Source organism: Muntiacus reevesi, chromosome 1 (assembly GCF_963930625.1).
Source record: "Muntiacus reevesi chromosome 1, mMunRee1.1, whole genome shotgun sequence".
Taxonomy (NCBI): domain Eukaryota; kingdom Metazoa; phylum Chordata; class Mammalia; order Artiodactyla; family Cervidae; genus Muntiacus; species Muntiacus reevesi.
Window position 1 is genome coordinate 159,750,494 of NC_089249.1, and position 25,602 is coordinate 159,776,095.

The 25,602-nt window shown below is 38.9% G+C and overlaps 1 protein-coding gene across 1 annotated transcript in view; it reads left to right on the forward strand.

Annotated features, from left to right (window-relative positions):
* Positions 1 to 25,602, forward strand: part of ZSWIM5 (zinc finger SWIM-type containing 5) — a 159,783-nt gene that overhangs the window by 122,328 nt on the left and 11,853 nt on the right. Inside the window, exons 6-11 of the mRNA XM_065929376.1 lie at positions 5,754 to 5,930; positions 8,589 to 8,735; positions 9,237 to 9,374; positions 10,397 to 10,657; positions 10,871 to 11,006; positions 11,810 to 11,967. Of these exons, the coding sequence (XP_065785448.1) occupies positions 5,754 to 5,930; positions 8,589 to 8,735; positions 9,237 to 9,374; positions 10,397 to 10,657; positions 10,871 to 11,006; positions 11,810 to 11,967 (1,017 nt within the window). The remainder of the gene's footprint in view (positions 1 to 5,753; positions 5,931 to 8,588; positions 8,736 to 9,236; positions 9,375 to 10,396; positions 10,658 to 10,870; positions 11,007 to 11,809; positions 11,968 to 25,602) is intronic.

A 25,602-nucleotide genomic window follows, 5' to 3' on the forward strand; every position in this document is an offset into this window, starting at 1 on the left:
CGGTGCCTGGAACTCCAGAAGGTCAGAGGTTAAAGCCCTAGAATGAAGGTGGCTGGACAACTTTTGGACTGTCAGAATTGTCATCCTAAATAAGAAAAGCCTGTCCTTTGTTTATCTTGAAATGCCAAACCTTAAATAAGGGCAAGCTTTTTATCTTTGACATTGGGGATGCTGTCCTTTTCTACTCTGGGTGTGTCCTTACAGTGCCCAGCATAAATTACTAGAACCCTCTGCATGAATTCTCTACCCTTCAAGTTCTTCATGACTCATGGATCTTGGCCCCCATTGGGGTTGGTTTTATCTCAGAAGACTTAGCTCAAGGGAAAGATGGAATACCTGCAGGGGAAAAAAAAAAACTTAAAAAAATGTCCTGACAGCTGCTTTGCTTACTTTTCTCTGTTTTCCTCAAATTTTATATAGCAGATATCTGGGGGGAGGAGGCAGGGGCCATGCTTCCAAGATACTACTTACTCTTGCCCCATTTTAAGATAAATTCAGTACAGTGATACTGTACCCTCTACCTTTTGAGCCCACTGACCAGATATTACTGGGCATCAGCATCACATCATCTTTAGTTCATCTAACTCAGGCCATGTCCTGCTAGCAATTGATTGCTCTTTAGCCCATGGGGATCCTTTACTGGTGAAAAGTAAAAGTGAAGCCGCTCAGTCGTGTCCGACTCTTTGCAACCCCGTGAACTGTAGCCCACCAGGCTCCTCCGTCCATGGGATTCTCCAGGCAAGAATACTGGAGTGGGTTGCCATTTCCTTCTCCAGGGGATCTTCCCGACCCTGAGATCGAACCCTGGCCTCCCTCATTGCAGGCAGACGCTTTAACCTCTGAGCCACCAGGAAAGCGGTAGATTTTATCAAACATTGATTTTACATGTCTTCCCTTTTATTGTAAGTGATAAATCTACTGATATTTTTAACCTCAAGGAGGAAATCACTTAAATTATTGTTCTTGCTTGGTCTTCATCTACTGTTCCATAATTGATTATCAGTGTATTTAAAGCAACCAAGGTAATGAGAGATGAAAAGGCTACAACTTCGCCACATGAAGCTTCCCTCCACAACATAGGAATTCATGCTTTTAGTATTGGCTTTGGATTGGCATAGAGATAATCAAATGCTGCATATAAACACATGCCTCCAGTCTGGCAAGTTTCCTTCTTGTATATTAATTTGGTTATTTGTTGTTACTCTTCCACTCCCCCGCTCCCCCCTTTTTTTTTTGCAGTGCTGGGTCTTTATTGCTGCACATAGGCATTATCCAGTTGTGGTGAGCAGGGGCTACTCTTTAGTTATGCTGTGCAGGCTTCTCATTGTGGTGGCTTCTCTTGTTCCAAAACACTTATTACTGGTTCTTATTTGAGGGTATTGTTTTCTGTTAAGTTTTCTCAGGCCATGACTGACTTATCACTCATGTAAGTTTACCTTTGGGCCTAATGGAGCAGTAAGCATCCTGCTTACTCTTCATTGCCATTTCTACATCATTATCCTACCCTCCTTCCTAAAATACCCCACAGTTATATCACACAGTTTTAAAGTTGATGCTGTTAAAATATGCTGTCTGCTACCCTCCTGGTTTTGGTCGTTTTTACCTCTGGGTTAATACCCCTCATTCCTTGAAGAGTTTTGGCAGTTGGCTCACTAACACTACTCTCTGTCCCTACTTCTGTTGTAATTCTTGATCATTTAATATAGCCACATAGATGGTACTTCCAGTATTCAAGCCTCTGAGTTCTTTGACCTCCTCTCTTTTAATAGTCTATCTTTTGTGTATGTGTGTTAATTTTTGGCTGTGCCTTCTCTTCATTGCCGTGTGCGGGCCTTCTCTAGTTGTGATGAGTGGAGGCTGCTCTCTAGTTGCAGTGCACAGGCTTCACACTGGTGGCTTCTCTTGTTGTAGAGCATCCACTCTTGGGTTCTTGGGCTTCAGTAGTTGTAGTGCACAGGCTTAGCTGCTCTCAGGCACGTGGGGTCTTCCCCGGCCAGGCATCAAACTCATGTCCCCTGCATTGGCAAGTGGTTTCTTAACCACTGTACCACCAGGGAAGTACCAATAGTCTATCTTCTACATAACTTAGCCATGCAACCCCAAGGTCATACCCTGAACCCTTTCATTACCAATATACTGACCCTTCTTTATGATCACAATTTCAAGCAGCTCTAATTACCACCAGCAGCCTTACTAGATTATTTTCTCTGTTATACCTATTCCAGTAATTCCTGGACCCACTAGAAATTTTGATCCTGTCACTTTTTCATTCTTGTGGCAGCCTCATTTTCCTCCTTATCCAGGTTAGATTCCTTGGTACATCATTATAATCACTACCCTGCAAACATACTCAACTCCCTCTTTCCCTTAGTTATATTCACATAGCCAAACCTTAACCTTAGTAATTTGGTCTGACTTTCTAACTACCCAGTGCTCACACTCACACAGTGAACACATTGGTGAGAAACACCACCATGATAACTGGTCTTATTTAACTTCATGACCATTGATCTCAAGTGGGCCCATTGTACTGTCCATACATCTGCTATGTTTTTCTAGTCCATGCTTCCTTTCACTCTTCTAAATTACTGTTTCACACTGTCTTTTCCTTAAGACTTTCTATACTTTCTCCCCTTCCTCACTTTCAGCCTAGAGCCTTGCTTCCTGTTCACTGAGAAGATAGAAGCAATCAGAAGAGAATCTAAAACTCTGTGATCACATCTGCTTCTGTCTATCCCCATCTACACTGTCTGCCTGTTCCCATATTTTTCTGTGTGCTTCTGTCTAAGTCCAAGCCCTCCATTTGTTCTTAAGAACCTATTCCTTCTCTTTTATCTAGGAATCACTCCCGGAATTATCTCCTCTCTCCTGCATCACAGATTTTTGTGGATTATTCCTAGGAGTATACCAGCACATTGTTTTATCGTTCACCTGAAACAAAACAAAACAAAAACACATACTTGCTGACCCTACAGGTCTCTCCTGTCCACTACACTGTTTCCCTGAGAGAGTAGAAGTAAGTGGTGGAATTAAGAAAAATGCTCAAAAGAATGTTATATATTTATCTTCTCTGCTTCTTCTGCTCTTATTCTCCCTTGAATTCACTCTAGTCAGGCATTCATCCCTCCAGTACTGAAACAGCTCTTGTACTGGTCACTAATGCTAACCATTCCTAAATCTAGTTCTCAAGTCAGAATTTACTTGACCTACCAATAGTATCTGTTACAGTTGGTCACTCTCTCTTTTATTTTTTTTTTAAATAATAATTGTACTCTTTAATGAGATTACAAAAACCTGCTTTGTAAGATAAAACAGATTATGTCTGTTGTCTAAGTAATAGTGTCTTAAGGTGAAAGAAAGTGAAAATGAAGTCGTTCAGTCATGTCCGACTCTTTGTGACCCTGTGGACTGTAGGCCACCAGATTCCTCTGTCCATGGGATTTCCCAGGCAAGAATACTGGAGTGGGTTGCCATTTCCTTCTCCCACTCTCTCTTTTAAACACCTTTCCCAACTTATTCTACAACACTGTTCTCTTGGTTCTCCTCTTCATTGGATCCTCCTTCTCAGTCTCCTTTACTATCTCCCCACCACTTCCCAACCTAAAATTCTAGAGGACCCAGGGCTCAGTCATCAAACCACTTCTCTTTTCTATATTTACTCCCCTGATAATTGCATTGTTTTAATAATCATCTATACACTGACAGCATTCAAATTTATATCTCCTGCCCAAACTTTTCCTCTCAACTCCAGACTTGCATGTTTAACTACCTTTTTGATATTGCCTCTTAGATATTAATAGACATCTCAGTAGGATTTCTTACCTCTCAAGCCCCACCCAAACCTGTTCCTCTTGTGTAGTCTTCCCTATCTCCTTATATGGCAAGTCTACCTTAAAAACCTTAAAGTCATTCTTGATTCTTCTCTTTCTCACCCAGAATTCCCAGATCTAATCCATGGGCAAATCCTATTACCTTTGCCTTTAGAACATATCCAAAGTTCATTTACTCTCATCGCCTCTACTGCATATTACTCTGAACAGATTACCATTATCTTTCACAAATTATTGCAGTGACCTCCTAACTGCTTCTACCTTAAAGTCTGTTCTCTATGCTGCTGCCAGTTGTCAAATCAGATCATACACCTTTAACAGCTCAAAGCCCTCCAGTAGCTTCTCATCTTTCCTCATGGCCTAGAAGGCCCTGCATGATCTGGTTCCCTAGTATCTCTCTGACCTCATCTTCTGTGACTTTCTGGCTTGCTCATTCCGTTCTAGGTACACTGGCCTCTGCCCTGCCCTCAAACACTTCAAATATGTTCCCACCTCAGCTTAGCACTTGCTGTTCCTTTTGCCTAGAATATACTTTCCTTAATTATGTCTGAGGCTTGGTCTTTAGTTCCTTCAGGTCTCTGTTCAGATGTTCTCTTATTAAAGCCCATGTGGCTAGATGGTAAAGAATCTGCCTGCAATCCAGGAGACCCAGGTTCGATCCCTGGGTCAGGAAGATCCCCTGGAGAAGGAAATGGCAACCCACTCCAGTATTTTGTCATTGTTCAGCCGCTCAGTCATGTCCAACTCTTTGCGACCCCATGGACTGCAGCATGCCAGGCTTCCCTGTCCTTCACCATCTACAGCTTGCTCCAATTCATGTCCATTGAGTCCGAGATGCCATCTGACCATCTCGTCCTCTGTTGTCCCCTTCTCCTCCTACCTTCAATCTTTCCCAGCATCAAGGTCTTTTCTAATGAGTCAGCTCCTACACACCACCCTAAAGAATTGAGCTTACTTTGTCTGCTGTTTCCCTTCAGCCCTTTTCCTGAAGAGAGATGGTTTGGTAGAACTCCAGTGAGAAGACAATTTAATTAATCTTTTGTCAGTCTCAGGTTTTCTTATTGGAGAACAAGGTTGTAACCCTGCAGATACTAGTGTGATAAAGATACCAGAGGGCTTACCCTGGTGGCTCAGTGGTGGGGAATCCACCTGCCAATGCAGGGGACACAGGTTCAATCCCTGATCCAGGAAGATCCCACATGCCGCAGAGCAGCTAAGCCCGTGCGCCACACTACTGGGCCTGTTCTCTAGAGCCCAGGAGCCACAACTACTGAGCCCCTGTGCTGTGACTAATGAAGTGTGAGTGCCTAGAGCCTGTGCTCCACAATAAGAGAAGCCACCACAATGAGAAGCCTGCTCACCACAGCTAGAGAGTACCCTCTTCTTGCCACAACCAGAGAAAAGTCCACACAGCAATGAAGATCCAGCACAGCCAAAAGAAAATGAATAAAGAAATAAAATTATTTTAAAAATTAAAGGTACCAGAATACACAGGACTGTGGCTCTTTTTCAGCTTTTATATCAATGTGACAGAAGTACTTAGTCTGATATGGGTCATACTGTAAAAGAAACTGGTTATGGGTTGACCAAGGATATTACCTCACTGCTTATCTTTTCCTTTGGCCTCTGTAGAAGCAGTTTGAGTCCTTACTATCCCTCCTCTCCCTCATGTAGCTCTGAGTCCTAGGAGAAATTGGTCTTTGGTCATAGATCTATGTAGAAAGGTTCTTCCCATAGAGGGCAGGGACACACTAAAAGCTATCCAATAAAGAAGCAACACAATGAACACCCAGACAAATGGCAGAGTGACTGCTCTCACTAACTATACACTATTATTCTGCCTGTCCTCCATCCTAAAGACACAGGAGTTACATCTTCAGATTACCCATCACTGAACTGCTGCTTTCTTTTTCCCTTCCCCAGATTCTTTATCCAGACCAAGACGGACAGTGTTCACTAGAGCCATCGAGGGCCGTGAATTGCATTGGCAGGACAGCCACTTACAGCGAATCATCAGCAGTGATGTATATACAGCTCCTGCCTGCCAGCGGGAAAGTGAGAGGCTACTCTTTAATTCCCAAGGCCAGCCACTGTGGCTTGGTAAGTGTACTTATTTTACTCTAAGAATTTTAGAGCCCAGTCTCACCTCATGTCAGGCCTGAGTGAGCCATCTACATAGGTACCAGCAACACAGCCACTCTTTGGACAGTCTTCATCTAGATCTTTTGGGGCCCTGACTAGGGCCTCAGGGTATAGCCTGAGCCATTTGTATATGTTCTCAGCTGAAGTACAGTAATCTCAAACAGAGGAATTTCTATTGTTTCCTGAATCTGGGGAGGGAAAAGGAGCTAATACATCTGAAGGAGTACTAACAAAACCGTTAGACATCAGTTCATAGACTCTTAGTCAGCAGTTACTGAGCAACATTAGAATCTACTCTGAAATTACATGTTTTGCTAAAAAGGCATGAACTTTAAAACTTAAATTGCTCTGTACTAGTAGCTCAGACACTGTCTGCCTTTGTCACCAAGCTGTCTTCCTTTCCTCATTCCTTCCTTTATCATCACAGAATAAAGCTGTTCCATCATGAGTTTAAACTCTCCTCTGGCCTTCTGTGAGTCTGTTCTTGACTTTGTTACAGAATGCATATTCCACACTACACACTTATAAAATGATATTCATTCTCTGAGTCTTAAAACAACAGCATACATTTCTATTATCATCTCCTAATTCCCTACCTCTGTGTTTAGCCCAAATCTCTGTAGGTCACTACCCGAAATTCCTACTGATTATTTTTCTTCTTCTCTGATCTAATACTTTTAAAACATAAACCTAACAAGTGTGTGAAAAACACACACCCCATTATAAACAAAGATCCAAATCAAAACAATGCTGAAGAGAAAAAAAACCTACACTGAATTATCATGTTTCAGTTGTCAAATAAGAATTTTTTAAAATAAAGATAACTGGTTTTGTTGTAGGAGAGGCTACGTTGGAGATAGTAATCTCATATACTACTGGTAGGAATGTAAATACTGCATTTCAACAACACTTATCAAAAGCTTTTAAAATAAATTCATAAATAGTGTTAGAAAGTGTTCTAGTTTCATTCTTTTACAAGTGGTTGACCAGTTTTCGCAGCACCACTTGTTAAAGAGGTTGTCCTTTTTCCACTGTATATTCTTGCCACCTTTGTCAAAGATAAGGTGTCTGTAGGTACGTGGATTTATCTCTGGGCTTTCTATTTTGTTCCATTGATCTATATTTCTGTCTTTATGCCAGTACCGTACTGTCTTGATGACTGTGCTTTGTAGTAGAGCCTGAAGTCAGGCAGGTTGATTCCTCCAGTTCCATTCTTCCTTCTCAAGATTGCTTTGGCTATTCGAGGTTTTTTGTATTTCCATACAAATTATTAAATTATTTGTTCTAGTTCTGTGAAGAATACCATTGGTAGCTTGATAGGGATTGCATTGAATCTATGGATTGCTTTGGATAGTATACTCATTTTCACAATATTGATTCTTCCAATCCATGCACACGGTATATTTCTCCATCTGTTTGTATCCTCTTTGATTTCTTTCATCACTGTTTTATAGTTTTCTATGTTATAGGTCTTTTGTTTCTTTAGGTAGATATACTCCTAAGTATTCTATATAAATAAATTAATAAATGATTAAAATAAATTAATAAATAATTTAAAATAAATTCATTTATCCAGGAATTCTACATCTAGGAATTTATCCTGAACTATAATTAACTAAGAATGTGCATAAAGTTATGGGTTTATTAGAGCATGAACATATAACATATAGATGAGAAGAATTAAAAACAATATAATTTCCAACAATAGGGGACTGATTGAGCCAATGGATAGTACTAGAAATGGTTATCTCTTTTTATTTTCTATTTTATCTGTATTTTCTATAATTATTTCTATAATTTTTAATTCCTTCCCCATTTATAAGTGTTTGGTAGTCATCCATTATGCCTAAGGTAAATCCAAACTTCTTAGAATGGCATTCAAATCTCTTAACATTCCAGACTCTACCTTTCCAGGCTATCTCCAGCCACATAACCTAACTCTACACAGAACTATTTGCCATACTCTGAAGATGTTATCTAGAATACTTTTTATGCTTTACTTACATGCTTTTATTTATGTTTTCTTTGCCAGGAATGCCTATCCCTGTTTGTCTACCTATTTAAAATATTACTTGCCCTACAAAGCACATAGCTCAAATATTTTCTTTCTGTGTATATTTCTATCATGTCATTTCTTTTTAACTGTTTTATAATGATCTTTTTATGTATCATTTGTGAGCTCTTTGAGGACAGTGACCGTTTCTTATACATTTTTGTAGTTGCTTTGTTTGCCCAGCATGCTACCTGGCACATAATAGGTTCTCAAGAAACAGGATTAATAAACAAGTGAGGCCTTTCCCTCTATAAAAGCAGTTTATTGCTGCATTAGGTTCCTGAGGTTCGTGTTCAGAAAGAGCTATAACATTTTATTATCCTAGTTCTTTGCCCCTTTCTACACCAAACCACGACACTGAGGCTGCAGTGTATCTCCTTGGAGGTAGTACCTGTGACTTATTCAACTTTATATCCCTAAAAGGTAAAATACAATTTCTGGTACACAATAGATGTCAGATCAGATTTGAGGACCTGAACTGAATACAGTCTCCCTTTGTCAAACACAAATTTTCCTGAATTGAAAATTTAACTCAATCAAAATATCTTCTTCTCATCTAATAGAGCATGTGCCTACAGCCTGTGCTCGGGTTGATGCCCTGCGTTCCCATGGTTACCCAAAAGAGGCCCTCAGACTCACAGTGGCCATTATCAATACTCTCAGGTTGCAGCAACAACGCCAGCTGGAAATCTACAAGCATCAGAAGAAAGGTATAGTGATCAGGAGCCATCTCAACTCCTTAGGCTGACGGGGTTTTCAGGGACTACAAGGCCCAGGACTTAATTTTCATTCATTTTCCTGGTGTGGCAGGGGCTAGGGGATTCTAGGTCATTCTACCTTCTGTGTGGAATCTCTCTCTTTACCTCGATAAATCTCAGTTTTCTTATCTGTAAAATGGGAGTAATAATGCTAATCTGCCTCTCGCCCAGGACAGTTGGATCCACTGAGATCTGGTATGAGAAGGCCCTTTTTAAACTGTAAGGCTGTGTCTACATAGTGTGCTATCGGCAGGCAGCCTAAATGCATACCATGTGGCCTCATAGTGGCTGATGAGCTGGTGACCAGTCTCCTCAACCCAAGGCAAGCTTTACTTTGAGTCTCAGGGCCACCACCTGAGGGAGACTGATGAGGAGACTTATGAAGAGACCAAGCAGGGACAGGGAGCAGTGTGTCTCTATCCCTCTCAAAAACTTTGACCTGCTTATTTCCAGAACTGCTGCAGAGGGGAACCACAACCATCACAAACCTAGAAGGCTGGGTGGGCCATCCCCTGGATCCGATTGGCTGCCTGTTTCTCACCTTGACTGAGGCCTGCCGCCTGAATGATGATGGCTATCTGGAAGTGTCAGGTACAGGGGTCAGCCTGAGGGAAGCCCAGACTACCCTTCAGAGCCCTCTTCTTTTCCATGACAGAGTCTGTTTTACCCCTCTTGTTCTCTTATCTAAACTGGACCTCCCCTGAGTGGTTTCCTTAGGATTGCTCCTTTCTTATCTTCCTTCCCCACTCTGTGGACTGGCTCTGTCCTGTTCACCCAATTTACCTTGCCAGCCTCAGCTTTCCTTTGCTCCTCTCACTCCCCTACCTTGTGAATGTTTGAAGAGTAATCCAAAGGGAACAAAAAGGGCCAGAGGGATTTGAGAAGTCAGAGGCCAGGTCCTCAGAATGATCTGAAAGTGTAAAAGAACTTGCATCAGCAATGTGTGTATTCCTTGCAATTACATAATACTCTCATGTTTCCCTTGAACATTCTCCCTGGTGGTGGTTTTGTACCAATTTTACAAAAGAGAAATAAAAGCAAGGTAATTTAGTAGAGTCTCAGATTAACAGGGACTTGAGACAAAATTGATTCTTTTTTCCTTTATGCTATCACTATATTGTAAACATGCACATATTACGGTATTTAGCACACTGCTGTAAAATTTGTTTACAAGTAAGTGTCTCTACTAGCCTTTCAAGTCCCTGAAAACAGCACTTAGGGCAATAACTCTCTTTTAATAGTCTCCCTTAAACATTTACCAGATGGATAATGGGAGAAATGAAAGAAATTAAGACTCTGGCTTTTAGATCTGTGCTCTCCTCCTGAAACTTAGAACCCAAAGGTGGAGCATAAAAAGTAACAATAACATTAAAGTTGCAAATATCACAAAGTAGTAGTTTAACTATTTTAGGAAGGAGTTAATCTTTAGAACCATGCATAACATTTTTTAGTATATTTTTATTTTTTATTTTCAGTATATTACTGTTCTGGTTTTGATTTAGCTTCTTTGGGTTAGTTATTGGCCAAGCTGTATCCCAAAGTCTGTGTTGGTGGGAGAGGCACAAAAATCCATGGGGCCTGACCTAACAAATCTGGTGCCCTGTTGTCCTCAGATATTAATGAAAGCAGACCCCCTGTGTACCAGCATGTTCCTGTGGCTGCAGGCTGCCCAAACAGCAGTGAGTCCTACCTGTCACTGGCCATGGAAGTTGCTCTGATGGGGATGGGTCAACAGAGAGTGATGCCTGAAGGCCTCTACGCACAGGACAAGGTGTGCCGTAATGAGGAGCAACTCCTGAGTCGACTCCAGGAGCTGCAGCTGGATGATGAACTAGTGCAAACGCTGCAGAAACAGTGCATCTTACTACTAGAAGGTAAGTAGAGAAGGGACTGTTGGCACAGAGTCTTAGGCATTTGACTCTAGGTTCCCCTCTGTCACAGAGCACAGGTACACAACGTTTCTGACTTTAAAGTGTAATGAAGGTTCCCATAGCTAGCAAACACTTGTGGGATCCCTGGAGCTCAAGTTCAGGCAGGCAAATAAAAGCATACAGATAAACAATGGCTGGTTTATCTCCTTCCTGCAGGAGGCCCCTTCAGCGGTCTGGGAGAAGTCATCCACCGAGAGAGTGTTCCCATGCACACCTTTGCCAAGTATTTGTTCTCAGCTCTGCTGCCTCATGATCCAGACCTGTCCTATAAATTAGCCTTACGTGCCATGAGGTGGGTAGCTGTTTCCCAGCCCAAATGCCTCCACCAAAGCAGAAGTCTCTTTGTTTGTCTCACTTTCTTTTCTTTTCCTCTTTCTGTGTTTTATTGGACCTGCCATTGGCCTGCCCTAAAATGGCTCAGATATTTTCATATGATCTAGGACTCCTAGCTAGTGACATACATGTTCCCTGGCTGCATTCTCAGTGAGTTGAAGAAGCCTTTGAGATTTTAACAGATACAGAATATCTAAGGCCTGAGTCTCTTTGTTCCAGGGCCAGTTTGGCAACTTCACAAAGGGTTTGAGCCCTTCCATATCTAACTGATAAATGGTTCCCGGGCATAGGTCACCAGATACATCTGGGGAAGTAGAAGTAAGTCTTTCTATATCAAGACTTGAGAACAATGAGCTATGGGCATCCTGTCTCCAAACAAGAGTAGAATCCTTGGTTCAGGCAGGTAGTCTTCTAGGATGCAGCAGACCATACAGAAGAATTTAAATTAGACTATAAGGCTGAGAGAGCTCCTCAGCTTGACTGCTGAGGATTACTTGTACTTGGTATATATTTCTTATACTTTAACAAATAATCTTATGACTTTTGAACTGTTTTCAGTAAGAACTGTTCAGCTTGAGTTCTTCCAAGTGCCCAGGCACTCACCTCATATAAAGTACAGTACCCATAGGTTTTAAAACCTTTGAGGTTCTTCATTAACCCTTTCCTTCCCAGTTCCTCCCCAGCAAAGAACAAGCTTCTCTAAGGTGGCTCAGAATGGCAAGGATCTGGGTGGTAGCTGATGACTCTCCCTGGGTCTTCTAGGTTACCTGTTCTAGAAAACTCAACTTCTGCAGGCGACACTTCCCACCCTCACCATATGGTATCTGTGGTGCCCAGCCGTTACCCTCGCTGGTTCACGCTTGGACACTTGGAATCACAGCAGTGTGAACTGGCCTCCACCATGCTGACTGCTGCCAAAGGTGAGCATAGATAGATGTAAGGTTCCAGCACCCCCAGTATGCCTGCCTGGTCATGACCTACCAAAGGCTTAGCCTGAGTTTCCTGAAGAAGAGAAGCTATTGGACTTCCCTTAAGCACTTAGAGTGGTAGGAATCCTCACTTTGATTACTGCCTATTATAGTAAACACCTGAGTCCAAGTCAGAGTTTTGCCATAGTTACTAATTGTAGGACTCTGAGAACAGAGAATAGATCATCTTTAAGGTAACTTCTAAATCTAACCTTCCATATGATAAAGTCACTTTACACTTCTAAGCCTCTGGTTTAAAAATCTATAAAATGGGGATCATTGTCAATGACCTGTCAGCTTCCCAGGACCATTGGAAGATCCAATGAAGTGATGGAGCTCCAAATCTCAGATGTGAGAGCTTATGATTTTTCTGGGGCCCCTGGTCAAAAAATAAGACAGTCCAGAGTGACTCAGGTTTTTAAGCTCACATCCTCCATGTTAGCTATGTAGATCTCATCACAAAGAGAAGTGAAAATAAGCCCCAGAGAAGTTATAATAAAATACTAGCTGCCATGGACTGTGAGTATTTTTCCGATACCAGGAAATTATATAGGTTTTTTAAAGCACTTTTTTTAATTTAAAATAACTCTATGTCTTGTCTTCTTATAGTAAAAAGAATGTATACTCATTGTAGAAAAGACAAAAGATACAGATAAATCAATATAGAAATGATTTTTAAAAACAGTAAAAAAAATTGAACAAATATGATCAGGCAGTTTACAGAAAAGAAGATACAAATGACTTTTAAACAATTAAAAATGCCTGGCCTCACGAGAAATACAAATTAAAATGACTCTGAGATAACATTTTTCATAAATCTTATTGGCAAAAATAATAAATTTGACACTAGACATCCATATGGGAAGTGGGAGTGGCAGTGGCCTATCATGGAGTGTCAGATTCCAAGCAGGATAAGGATAACACAGATTTGAGATGCTTACTGAAACTCAAGCATAAGAAATATGAAGAAAATTATACCAAGGCACATCATAATCAAATTGCTTAAAACCAGGGATTAAAGAGAAAAATCTTACTTAAAGCAACTGCAGGGAAAAAAATACACACTATATACTAACGATAAACGATAAGCATGAGAGCAGGTTTCTCATTAGAAGCAGTATAAGCCAGAAGACAGTGGAGAAAAATCTTTAAATTACTCTTTTAAAAAAAAATTTGACCTAGAATTCTATACCAGTGAAAATATCCTTCCAAAAAAAAAAAAGGTAAAAGGAATTTCCTGGCAGTCCAGTGGTTAGGACTCCATACTTCCACTGCAGGTAGCATGGGTTCAATACCTGGTCGAAGAACTAAGATCCCACATGCCATGTGGCATGGCCGATAAAATAAAAAGATGTTTTAAAAAAAGCTGAAATAGGATGGGGAGAGAAGAGGGAGGAGGGTTCAGGATGGGGGACACATGTGCACCCATGGCTGATTCATATCAATGTATGGCAAAAATCACTACAATATTGTAAAGTAATTAGCCTCCAATTAAAATAAATAAATAAAATTTTTTAAAAAGCTGAAATAAAAATCTTTTCCAGATAACCACAGTTGAATTAGAAATCAATAATAAAAATCCACTAAAGTTTTAGAAATTAAACTGTACACTTCCATGTAACTCACTGAACAAAAGAGAAAAACACGAAAAAATATTAACAGAAAATATTTTAAACTGAATGAAAAAGTACAACATTTAAAAATTTGTGGATTAGAGCTAAAGCTTTACTTAGAGGGAAATTTTTAGCACTTAATACCTGTGTCTGAAAAGAAGAAAGCTTTCAAATCAGCGATCTCAGATTCTAACATAAGAACCCAGAGAAGAAGAGCAAATGAAACCTAAAATAAGTAAAAGAAAGAAAATAATACAGATCAGAACAGAAATCAAATAAAATATAGAAAAACAGAAAACCAATGAAACAAAAAGCTGTTTCTTTGAAAAGATACATAAAATTGAAATCTTTGTCCAGACTGATCAAGAGAAAAGGAGAAAACAAAGTAGCAATTTTAAGACTGGGAAAAGTGACATCACAACAAATTCTAAAGACAACTTTATGCTAACAAATTCAACAATATAAATGAAATAGACTGATTTCTTGATGGATACAAACTACCAAAGCTGACTCAAGAATAAATAAGAATTAGGTAGGCATATACCCAAAAGAATTGAAAACATGGACTTAAACAGATATTTGTACATCAATATTAATAGTGGCATTATTCACAATTGCCAAAAGTTGTAAATAACTTGAGTATCTGTCAGCAGATGAATGGATAAACAAACTGTAGTATATATATACAATGGAATATTATTTAGCCATAAAAAGGAATGAAATTCTAATACATGCTACAACATGGATGAGCCTTGAAAACATTAAGTGAAATAAACCAGACACAAAAAGACAAAACATTGTATTATTTCACTTATATGAGGTACCTAGAATAGCCACAGTGAAAAAATAGCAGTAGGTACTAAGATAATGGTTGAACATTTGATGAGAAACAGGATATTTACAGTAAGTCCCCTACATATGAACGTGTTCCATTTCAAGAACACATTCATAAGTCGAATTTGTTCATAAGTCGAACAAAGTTAGCCTAGGTACCCAACTAACACAACTAGTTATATAGTACTATACTGTAATAGATTTATACTTTTCATACAATAATACTAAGAAAAGAAAAAATAAAACATTTTCAATCTTACAGTACAATACCTTAAAAAATACGGTAGTACATACAGTTCAGCAGCTGGCATACAGGGGCTGGCATCAAGTGAACCAGCAAGAAGAGTACAAACTGGAGGTAGGAGAGGAGATAGGAGATGGCAGAGCTGAAGAATGATCAGCAATAAGAGACAGAGGACAAGCAGAAATTTCACTCACACCTAATGTTGATGGAATGCATGTTTATATCTTTGAAAGTTCAAACTTGAAGGTTCATGTGTAGGGGACTTACTGTACATAGTATCTCTCTACAAAGTATTAATATTTATCAGCCATAAAAGGAAGAAGTATAATTACCATAGAGTAGGTAAACCTGGCAGATATCATTTTAATAATGTGGCCACAATATTGTACATTTATAGAGCTAGCATATAGACTAGAGGAAAAACTCATAGAGCAGAAAGTAGAATAGAGAGGGTAGGGAAAGGAGAAGTTACTATATAGTGAGTATAGAATTTCAGATGATGAAAAAGTTCTGGAACTAGATAGTGGTGATGTTTGCACAACAATGTGAATGTATTTAATGTCACTGAATTATACCCTTAAGTGCTCAAAATGGTAAATTTATGTCTATTTTACCACAGTAAAAAGAAAAGAATAAATAGAAATGAAGTTCAGAGAAATTGAATTAGTAGTTAAAAATCTTTCCACAAAGAAACTCCAGGGCTAAATGCCTTCACTGGTAAATTCTACCAAACATTTAAGGAAAACATAATTCTATATAATCTCTTGCAGAAAATTGAAGAGGAGGAAATACTTCCTAACTCAATCTGTGAAATCATCATTATCTAGATACCAAAACCAAGCTATTTTGCTGAAAGCTTTAGCTTTGTTTCCAGTTCAAAGAATTCATTAACAAAAGAAACCCCCCATTACACACAAATAAACAATTTCAGTATTTAACAGAGGATTACTTAATTTCAATATACAATCATTAACAGAAAAGAGAAGTAGAAACAATAGAGAAGAGTAACAGCACATACATCACCAAATTGGGCTGCCCAAAATCCAAACCGAAACAGCATGCTGGGAAGTCACAAGTAACAGCAGTCTGGAGTCCCAGTTGGGAAAAGGTCCCAGGCAGTGTTTCCCCTCCACAGGTGAGACTTCAAATTGCAGTTTGGGGGGTTCCTACTTATAATCACAGACTGCAAACTGGTATCATAAGTTTGGTGCAAAAAATGCAACTCTGGTTTTACTTTAAACTTTTTACACTGCTGTTGTTTTATCTTGTGAGTCTTAGGATTTGGGCTTGCCTGGTGGCTCAGACGATAAATCATCTGCCTGTAATGCAGGAGACCCAGGTTCGATCCCTGAGTTGGGAAGTTCCCTTGGAGAAGGAAATGGCAATCTGCTCCAGTATTCTTGCCTGAAGAACTCCATGGACAAGAACCTGGCGGGCTACAGTCCATGGAGTCACAAAGAGCGGGACATGACTAAGTGACTAACACTTTCATTTCACTTGGGCACAGTTGGCCAGACCTCCAGGCTGTCAAGAATTTCAGGACCCAATTCCTTTCTTATTTAAAGTGGTGCCTGACTTGCTGTGCTTGCAGGCAGGCACAGAATCTGGGCAGTGTCCAGAATGGTCAGAAGAAAGATCAGGGGCCTGCTCTGCTGCTTCTGAAGCCTGATCAAGACTTCCTCCATTTTAGTTTCCTTAACACAGACAAAAACTATAAAGAAGAAAACCAAGGGAAGTCCCTGGCAGTCCAGTGGTTAGGACATTTGTGCTTCCACTACAGGATTTTTTTTTTTTTTCCACTGCAGGATTTATAGGTTCAATCCCTGGTTCTGGTAACTAAGATCTCACATGCCACATCGCACAGCCAAAAGCAAAAACAAACAAAAACTCAGAATAAAATTCTCATGAGCACATAGGTACACAAACTCTTAATAAAAATTTTAAGAGATTGAATCCAAATAATACATTTTTTTAATGATAATACATCATAATAAGTAGGGTTTACCTCCAAGAATACACAGTTGGTTTAAAACATTCAAAAATCAATCACTGTACTTCACCATACTAATAGAGTAAAAAAGAATACCCATATGATCATCTCAGTAATACGGAAAAAGTGCCTAATAAAACCCAACATTTATTCCTACTAAAAACATTAAAATTCTCAACAAACTAGGAATAGAAGGGAACTTCCCCACATGATAAAGGGCATCTCTCTTACAACTGCCCTTATACTTAATGGTAAAAGATTGAATATTTTCTTCCTAACATCAAGAACAAGGCAGGGACTTTCCTGGCTATACCATGCTTAAGACTCTCAGCTTCCACTACAGAAGTTTCAGTCCCTGGTTGGGGAACTAAGATCCCACATGCCACCTGGTGGGGCAAAAAAATTAAATGTTAAAATTTTTTAAAAAAGAAAAGAACAAGGCAAAGCTGTTTACTTTCACCTCTTGTTTCAGTATCAAACTGTTGATTTTAGCCAGTACAATAAGACACTTAACAGGACTATACGATACTCAGGTTAGAAAGGAAGAAGCAAAACTCTGATGACGTGATTGTCTATGTAGAAAATCCTATGGAACCTACAAAAAATGTTTAGAACTAATAAGTTTAACAATGTTTCAGGATATAAGATTAATATACAAGAATCAATAGTATTTTAATATACCAGCAATAAACAGTCAGAAGTTGAAATTTTTTAAGTTATCATTGTAATAACATCTTGAAGTTCAAAAGGGAGGGGATATATGTATACCTATGGCTGATTCATGTTGAGGTTGGCAGAAACCAACAAAATTCTGTAAAGCAATTATCCTTCAATTAAAAAATAAATAAATTTTTAAAAATTAAAAAAAAATCAGTAAGAGAAAGGCTAAAATTTTAAAGACAAAAAGCAATTTTAATAAGACTAGCATGGATGTAGAGCAACTGAAGCTCTCATACCTTGCAGGTTGGAACATAAGTTATACAACCACTTTGGTAAACTATTTGTCAGTTTCTTAAAAAGTTAAATAGACACCTGCACACATGATCCTGCCATTCCACTCATAGGTATTACCCAAAGGAAATGAAAGCATATATGCATACAAAGAATTCAACATGAGTGTCATAACAGCTTTATTTTTAACCCCAAACTGGAAATGATCCATATATCCATGAGTAGATTGAATGGATAAAAACTGTGAAACAACCATACAGTGGAATACTACTCAGTAATGAAAAGGAACAAACTACTGATACATATATATTACACCATGGTAAAATGTAAATAATTATGCTAACTGAAAAAAGCCGGACTAAAGGAAAAACGGTGCATGTGTATTATTTCATTTAAATAAAATTCTAGCAGTGCCACACCACGGTGACAGAAAAATCAGCAGTTTCCTGGGAGTGGGATTTGGTATAGGCTAGGATGAAAGGGAAAAAAGGATTAGCAAGGGTCACAAGGAAACTTTGGGGGCAATGGATATTTCATGAGTAATGGTTAAGTCAAAATCATGTTTTACTTAACAGGAGGCAAAAAGAATTCAGTGTCACTTCACCAAAAATGCAAACCTGCATCTAATCATGAGGAAACATCAGTTTAGTTCAGTTCAATCGCTCAGTTGTGTCCGACTCTTCACGACCCATGAACTGGAACACACCAGGCCTCCCTGTCCATCTCCAACTCCCAGAGTCCACCCAAACCCATGTCCATTGTGTTGGTGATGCCATCCAACCATCTCATCCTCTGTTGTCCCCTTCTCCTCCTGCCCTCAATCTTTCCCAGCATCAGGGTCTTTTCCATTGAGTCAGCTCTCCGCATCAGGTGGCCCAAGTATTGAAGTTTCAGCTTCAACATCAGTCCCTCCAATGAACACCCAGGACTGATCTCCTTTAGGATGGACTGGTTGGATCTCCTTTCTGAAATGTCAGTCATATCCAAATTGAAGGTCATGATATAAGATAACTAGTCTAATCTACAAAAATGTCAAGGCCATGAGTGTCAAAGGAAGACTCAGGAATTTTTCCAAATTGTCAAAAGGCTGAAGAGACATAACAAACATAACACATGATCTAGTATAAAATCTTTACACATGTTTATACAAGATCACGTGTTGTATTTAGTTTGTCATATCTTCTTAGGTGGTAGTAATATATCAATATAAATTTCCTGATCTTGATGGTTACGTTGCAGGTAAGTAGAAGAGTATCCTTGTTTGCCAGGAATAGACTGCAGAACTCAGGGATGAGTTCAGGGTATCAAATCAGTTACTTTCAAGTGGTTTGGGGTGAAGGCATGGAGAAAAGATGATGCTTGAAGTACTATTGAAACTTCTTTTGAGTTTGAAATTATTTCAAAATAAAAGGAAACATTTTAATAAAACATTGTGTTTGCAAAGGTGTAGAGTGGGAGTGTAGATTGGTAATCCTTTGTGTAGGGCAGTTTGGCCCTACACAATATCTATCAAATGTCTATCATAATTACAATGTATATATCCTTTGACCCAGCTGTTTCACTTCAAGGATTTTATTTTACAGATATATTTGTGAAATGATGTTTGTACAAAGTTACTCACTACAACCTTGTTTGCGGTTGCAAAATATTTGAAACATTCTAAATAGCCATCAATAGGAGACTGATTAAATATATTACTTTAGCACCAAATCTTCTATGGAATTCCAAAATCTGAAAAGCTTTGAAAATCCACACTTTTTTCTAAGTTGAAAGCAAAACCTGGCCTCAGCTGACATGAGGCATTAGTTGTTTCTCAACACTCTTACCAGTCACAGACATCTCTGCTATTCACTAATAAAATGTTTGCCTTTTTTTTTTTTTAAGATGGTTGTTATTTTGTCAGTTTAATTATTCTGTAAAAATGTCCAGAAAATTGAAGATACTCCTGTGGATAAAAATCAGTAGAAAAGGAACCATCTGATATCAATAGCACAGAAAATAGAGTTAATACAAAATTTGATCAGGTGTTTCTATAAGACATCTTACTAAAGAACAAAGTGTGGGAATTAACACCACATATGACTTGAACTGGGCTTCCCCGGTGGCTCAATAGTAAAAAAAAAAACAAAAAAAAAAATCCACTTGCCAATGCAGGAGATGCAGGTTCAATCCCTGGGTTGGGAAGATCCCCTGAAGAAGGAAATGGCAACCCACTCTAGTATTCTTGCCTGGGAAATCCCATGGACAGAGGAACCTGGTGGGCTACAGTCCATGGGGTCGCAGAGTCAGACACGACTGAGCTCAGTACAGCAGCAGCATGACTTGAAGTAATAGAAATACAAAGTGTTGAAGTTTTACAGGGACAATGACCAGAACTAAAGAAGAACAGAAAATTTTCTGAGGACAAAAATGAAGATATTGACATTACCATGATTGAATGGATTCAACAATGAAACAGTCTGAATACGCCACTGATTGGTTTGTTGTTCATAAAACAAGCTACATTATTCCATGAAGGACTGAAGCTTTACAGTGAGTATAGGATATCAGAAGATTGGCTGCAGAAATTTCAGAAGCATTGCAGTACAAAATATCTGTACAACTATGATGAAAAAACTTCTTTTCATGAAATTGATGAAAATTATATTGACAATTTGTTATGGTAATTTTTAATGAAAACCTTAGTCTTGAACAAGTATACACTGCTGACGAAATAGCTGTTCTGTTTTCTTAAAACAAAACAAAACAGTGATTGATGAGCAAACAAGAGATTTTAAGGACTCTAAACACAGGGTGAAAGTTCTGGGATCTGCCAGATAAAGCTAGAAAAAGTCAACATCCATAATGTTTCAAAAGTTATTCAGAGAGTTCCCTAGCAGTCCAGTGGTTAGGACTCTGTACGTTCACTACCATGGACCTGGGTTTGATCTCTGGTCAGGGAACTAGTATCCTGCAAGCTGTGCAGTAAAACCAAAAAAAAGAGTTGTTCACAATTTATTTGTTAGTATGTAAACAAAAAAACCATGAGTAATCAAAGAGATCATTTCTATTAGGCTTAATAATCTGTACCAATGAAGTGAACTCATTGCACTGGAAGCTGGAATGGAAGAAAACTATATACTCGTTCCTAGACCACTATTCCACACACACACCTCATGAACTTCTTGTAACCAAGAAATTTTACTCCCAATGAAGAACAAATATAAATATTTATTTATTTTCATACTATATACTTGAAACAGGTAACTTCCAAGTCTTCCTAAAAGAGTTATTGTAGAAACTTGATCAAGTATACCTTAATTATGCTATTTACACAGTTGCTGATACTTGAAACAATTGATAAATATTTTGCAGAGACTTTCACTTTGAAAGTGCACTTGTATATAAAGATAGTGAAGGGTTTTGTGTCACTAATGTAGTCTCATTACTTACATTAAAAGTTAATAGGCTAAAAGTCTAAATAAGTCAGAACCTTGCTACTCAATGTATGATCAGTGGATAAGCAGCATCAGCATGACCTGGAAACTTGTTAGAAATGCAAATTCTGAATCTGAATCTCTGTGAATATAGCCCAAGAATCTTATGCTTTAACAAATTATTCAGATGATTTTTAACCTACTAAGATTATAGAAGTGTTGAGTTAGAACAAGCTGACATAAAAAAATATATATATTGACTATTTTAAGTTATATACCTATTGTACATTCCTTGCAAGATAGAAGAATTGTTAAAATAGTGTTATCCCAAGTAAGCATGAGGCTAGGAATAATGACAATTATGAGATGTAACAGTTGGAAAAAATATCCATAGACAGCATTGGGAAAATGTATGAGCAGTTAATTGGCCTTGAATAATATGCATTTATCAGTGAAAAAGGATTATACCTGCTTACTTAATTAAAAAAGACCACTTATTTAGAAATCTGTATTAATCAAACACATTACCCTAGAAGTACTCCTTTTTTAAGGTCATCTATTGTAGTTGTTTCATCATTAAAGAATCTCTTTCCAGGCCCATCATTAAATTCCCAATTCTGATCTTTGGTGACAGTGATAGCAATGCAGATGAAGCCTTTTGTCCAAAATCCTCAAGAAACCAGATAGAAGAAGTATTTACTTATGCATATGTTTAGAAGCATTGCTTGGTTTGAGGTTTTATTGAGTATTTTCCTTAGAAGTAAAGAGTCCCAAGTATTTAGTCTATATCACACTATTTCATCCATCAGTTTATTACTGTATCAAAAAAAATACAACACTAACTTTGCTATTTATCCAACCTAGCATGAATATTCATACTTTCACTGAACAAATAATAATGTGTTTAATTATAGGATGCTGCCCCAGGCCCAGTGTGAGTATTATATATAATATATGCACAAATTATCTTTATATAATAAGCTCCAAATGCATTCATAACCTAAGGGTTTTAAAGAAGCAGTTGTGGACCTGTACATCCATAAATGGGATATTATGCAGTCATGTAAAAGAACAAAAATTTCTTTATGTACTGATGTAGAATAATCTCCAAGATACACTAATATATGAGGGGGAAATGACATGCAAATTTGTATATACTATGCTAAAGGAGAGGAAATACAGTGTTTCCTTACTCTGCATAGAATGTCCTGGAAGGTAAAACAAACACTATCAGTTGTGTACAGGGTTAGTGTTGAGTGAATATGGGTCAGAGGTAAGGGGGAGAAAATTCTTTATTATTTATCTTTTGTCTCTTTTCAACTTTGAATCATGTGAATATTTCCAAAATTTTAAATTATGAATGTCAAAAGAAACATGTCAAATTGAAATGCAAAAGTTAAAAAAGAATGGGGGTGGGGGAACCCAGAACAGGATATCTGAGAACCATGAGACAATTACAGAAGATATATAACATATGCACTATATTCTGTAATACCAGAAGGAGAAGAAAGAAAACAGTAGAAGAAATATTGGAAGTAATAATGATTGAAAATTTGCCAAAACTTATGACAGAAACTAGAACATAGATCCTGGAAGCTCAGAGAACACCAAGCAGGATGAATACCAAAAAATTTTCTCCTAGGCATATCCTATTCAAACTGTAGAAAATCAAACACCAGGAGAAAATCTTGAAAAAAGCTAGAGAACAAGACAACCTTACCTATGGAGAAACAAAGATAAGAATTACATCAACTTCACTTCACAAAACATGCAAGCAAGAGGGAGTGAAGTGAAATATTTTAAATGTTGCAAGAAAAAACCACCAACCTAGAATTAGGTATCCAAATAAATTATCCTTTGAAAAAAAGAAATAAAGACTATCTCAGACAAAGACTCAGGGAATTATTGCCAACAAATTGCAAGAAATCTTTCACAGGGAAGAAAAATTATATAGATCTGAAACTTAGATCCATGTGAAGAAAGGAATAGTTGTTAGAGAAGGAATAAAAAAAGTTGGTGTTGGAGCAGCATCTGCACAGCGCTGAAGCGACTTTGAGGAGATATCCCATGTCCAAGGGCAAAGGAGAAGCCCCAGCAAGACAGTAGGAGGGGTGAAATCACGTTTAGAATCAAACCCCATACCCACCAGAGATGCTCAGAGGGCTCAAACAAACTTTGTGCACACCAGGACCCAGAGACTCCATAGAGACTGAGACAGAACTGTGTTTGAGCGTCTCCTGCAGAGGTATGGGTCAGCAGTGGACTGCTGCAGGGACAGGGGCTCTGGGTGCAGCAGATGTAGGTACGGCATAAGTCCTTTTGGAGGAGATCGCCATTAACCCCACCACAGAGCCACCAGAACTTACACAGGACTGGGGAAACAGACTCTTGGAGGGCACAAACAGAACCTTGTGTGCACCAGGACCCAGGAGAAAGGAGCAGTGACCCCACAAGAGACTGACCCAGACTTGCCCGTGAGTGTCCAGGAGTCTCTTGTGGAGACATGGGCCGACAGTGGCCTGCTGCAGGGTTGGGGGCATAGAGTGCAACAGTATGGGCATGGGACCTTTTGAAGGAGGTTGCCATTATCTTCATTACCTCCACCACAGTTTGGCCTCAGGTCAAATAACAGGGAGGAAACACAGCCCCTCCCATCAACAGAAAATTGGATTAAAGATTTACTGAGCTTGCCCCGCCCATCAGAACAAGATCCAGTTTCCCCCTCAGTCAGTCTCTCCCATAAGGAAGCTTCTATAAGCCTCTTATCCTTCTCCATCAGAGGGTAGATAGAATGAAAATCACAATCACAGAAAACTAACCAATCTGATCACATAGATCACAGTCTTATCTAACTCAATGAAACTATGAGCCATGTCCTGTAGGGCCACCCAGGATGGATGGGTCATGGTGGGGAGTTCTGACAAAACGTGGTCCACTGGAGAAGGGGACGGCAAACCATGTCAGCATTCTTGCCTTGAGAACCCTATGAACAATATGAAAAGGCAAAAAGATAGGACACTGAAAGATGAATTCCCCAGGTCGATAGGTGCCCAATATGCTACTGGAGATCAATGGAGAAATAACTCCAGAAAGGATGAAGAGACGGAGCCAAAGCAAAAACAACACCCCGTTGTGGATGTGACTGCTGATGGAAGTAAAGACCAATGCTATAAAGAGCGATATTGCATAGGAACCTGGAATGTTAGGACCATGAATCAAGGCAAATAGGAAGTGGTCAAACAGGAGATGGCAAGAGTGAATATCTACATTTTAGGGATTGGCAAACTAAAATGGACTGGAATGGGTGAATTTAACTCAGATGGCCATTATGTCTACCACTGTGGGCAAGAATCCCTTAGAAGAAATGGAGTAGCCATCATAGTCAACAAAAGAGTCTGAAATGCAGTACTTGGATGCAATCTCAAAAATGACAGAATGATCTCTCTTCGTTTCCAAGGCAAACCATTCAGTATCACAATAATCCACAAGTCTCTGCCCCAACCAATAATGCTGAAGAAGCTGAAGTTGAATGGTTCTTTGAAGACCTACAAGACCTTCTAGAACTAACACCCCAAAAAGATGTCCTTTTCATTATAGGGGACTGGAATGCAAAAGTAGGAAGTCAAGAAATACCTGGAGTAACAGGCAAATTTGGCCTTGGAGTACAGAATGAAGCAGAGCAAAGGCTAACAGAGTTCTGCCAAGAGAATGCACTGGTCATAGCAAACACCTTCTTCCAACAACATAAGAGAAGACTCTACACATGGACATCACCAGATGGTCAATACTGAAATCAGATTGATTATATTCTTTGCAGCCAAAGATGAAGAAGCTCTATACAGTCAGCAAAACAAGACCGGGAACTGACTGTGGCTTAGATATGAAGTCCTTACTGCCAAATTCAGACTAAATTGAAGAAAGTAGGGAAAACCACTAGACCATTCAGATATGACCTAAATCAGATCCCTTACGATTATACAGTGGAAGTGACAAATAGATTCAAGGGATTAGATCTGATAGAGTGCCTGAAGATTTATGGATGGAGGTTCGTGACATTGTACAGGAGGCAGTGATCAAGACCATCCCCAAGAAAAAGAAAGGCAAAATGGTTGTCTGAGGAGGCCTTACAAACAGCTATGAAAAGAAAAGATGCAAAGGAGAAAAGGAAAGATATACCCATTTGAATGCAGAGTTCCAAAGAATTGCAAGGAAAGATAAGAAAGCCTTCCTCAGTGATCAATGCAAAGAAATAGAGGAAAGCAACAGAATGGGAAAGACTAGAGAGCTTTTCAAGAAAATTAGAGATACTAAAGGCACATTTCATGCAAAGATGGGCATAATAAAGGACAGAAATGGTATGGACCTAACAGAAGCAGAAGATATTAAGAAGAGGTGGCAAGAATACACAGAAGAACTATACAAAAAAGATCTTCATGACCTAGATAATCACGATGGTGTGATCATTTACCTAGAGCCAGACATCCTGGAATTCGAGTCAAGTGGGCCTTAGGAAGCATCACTATGAACAAAGCTAGTGAA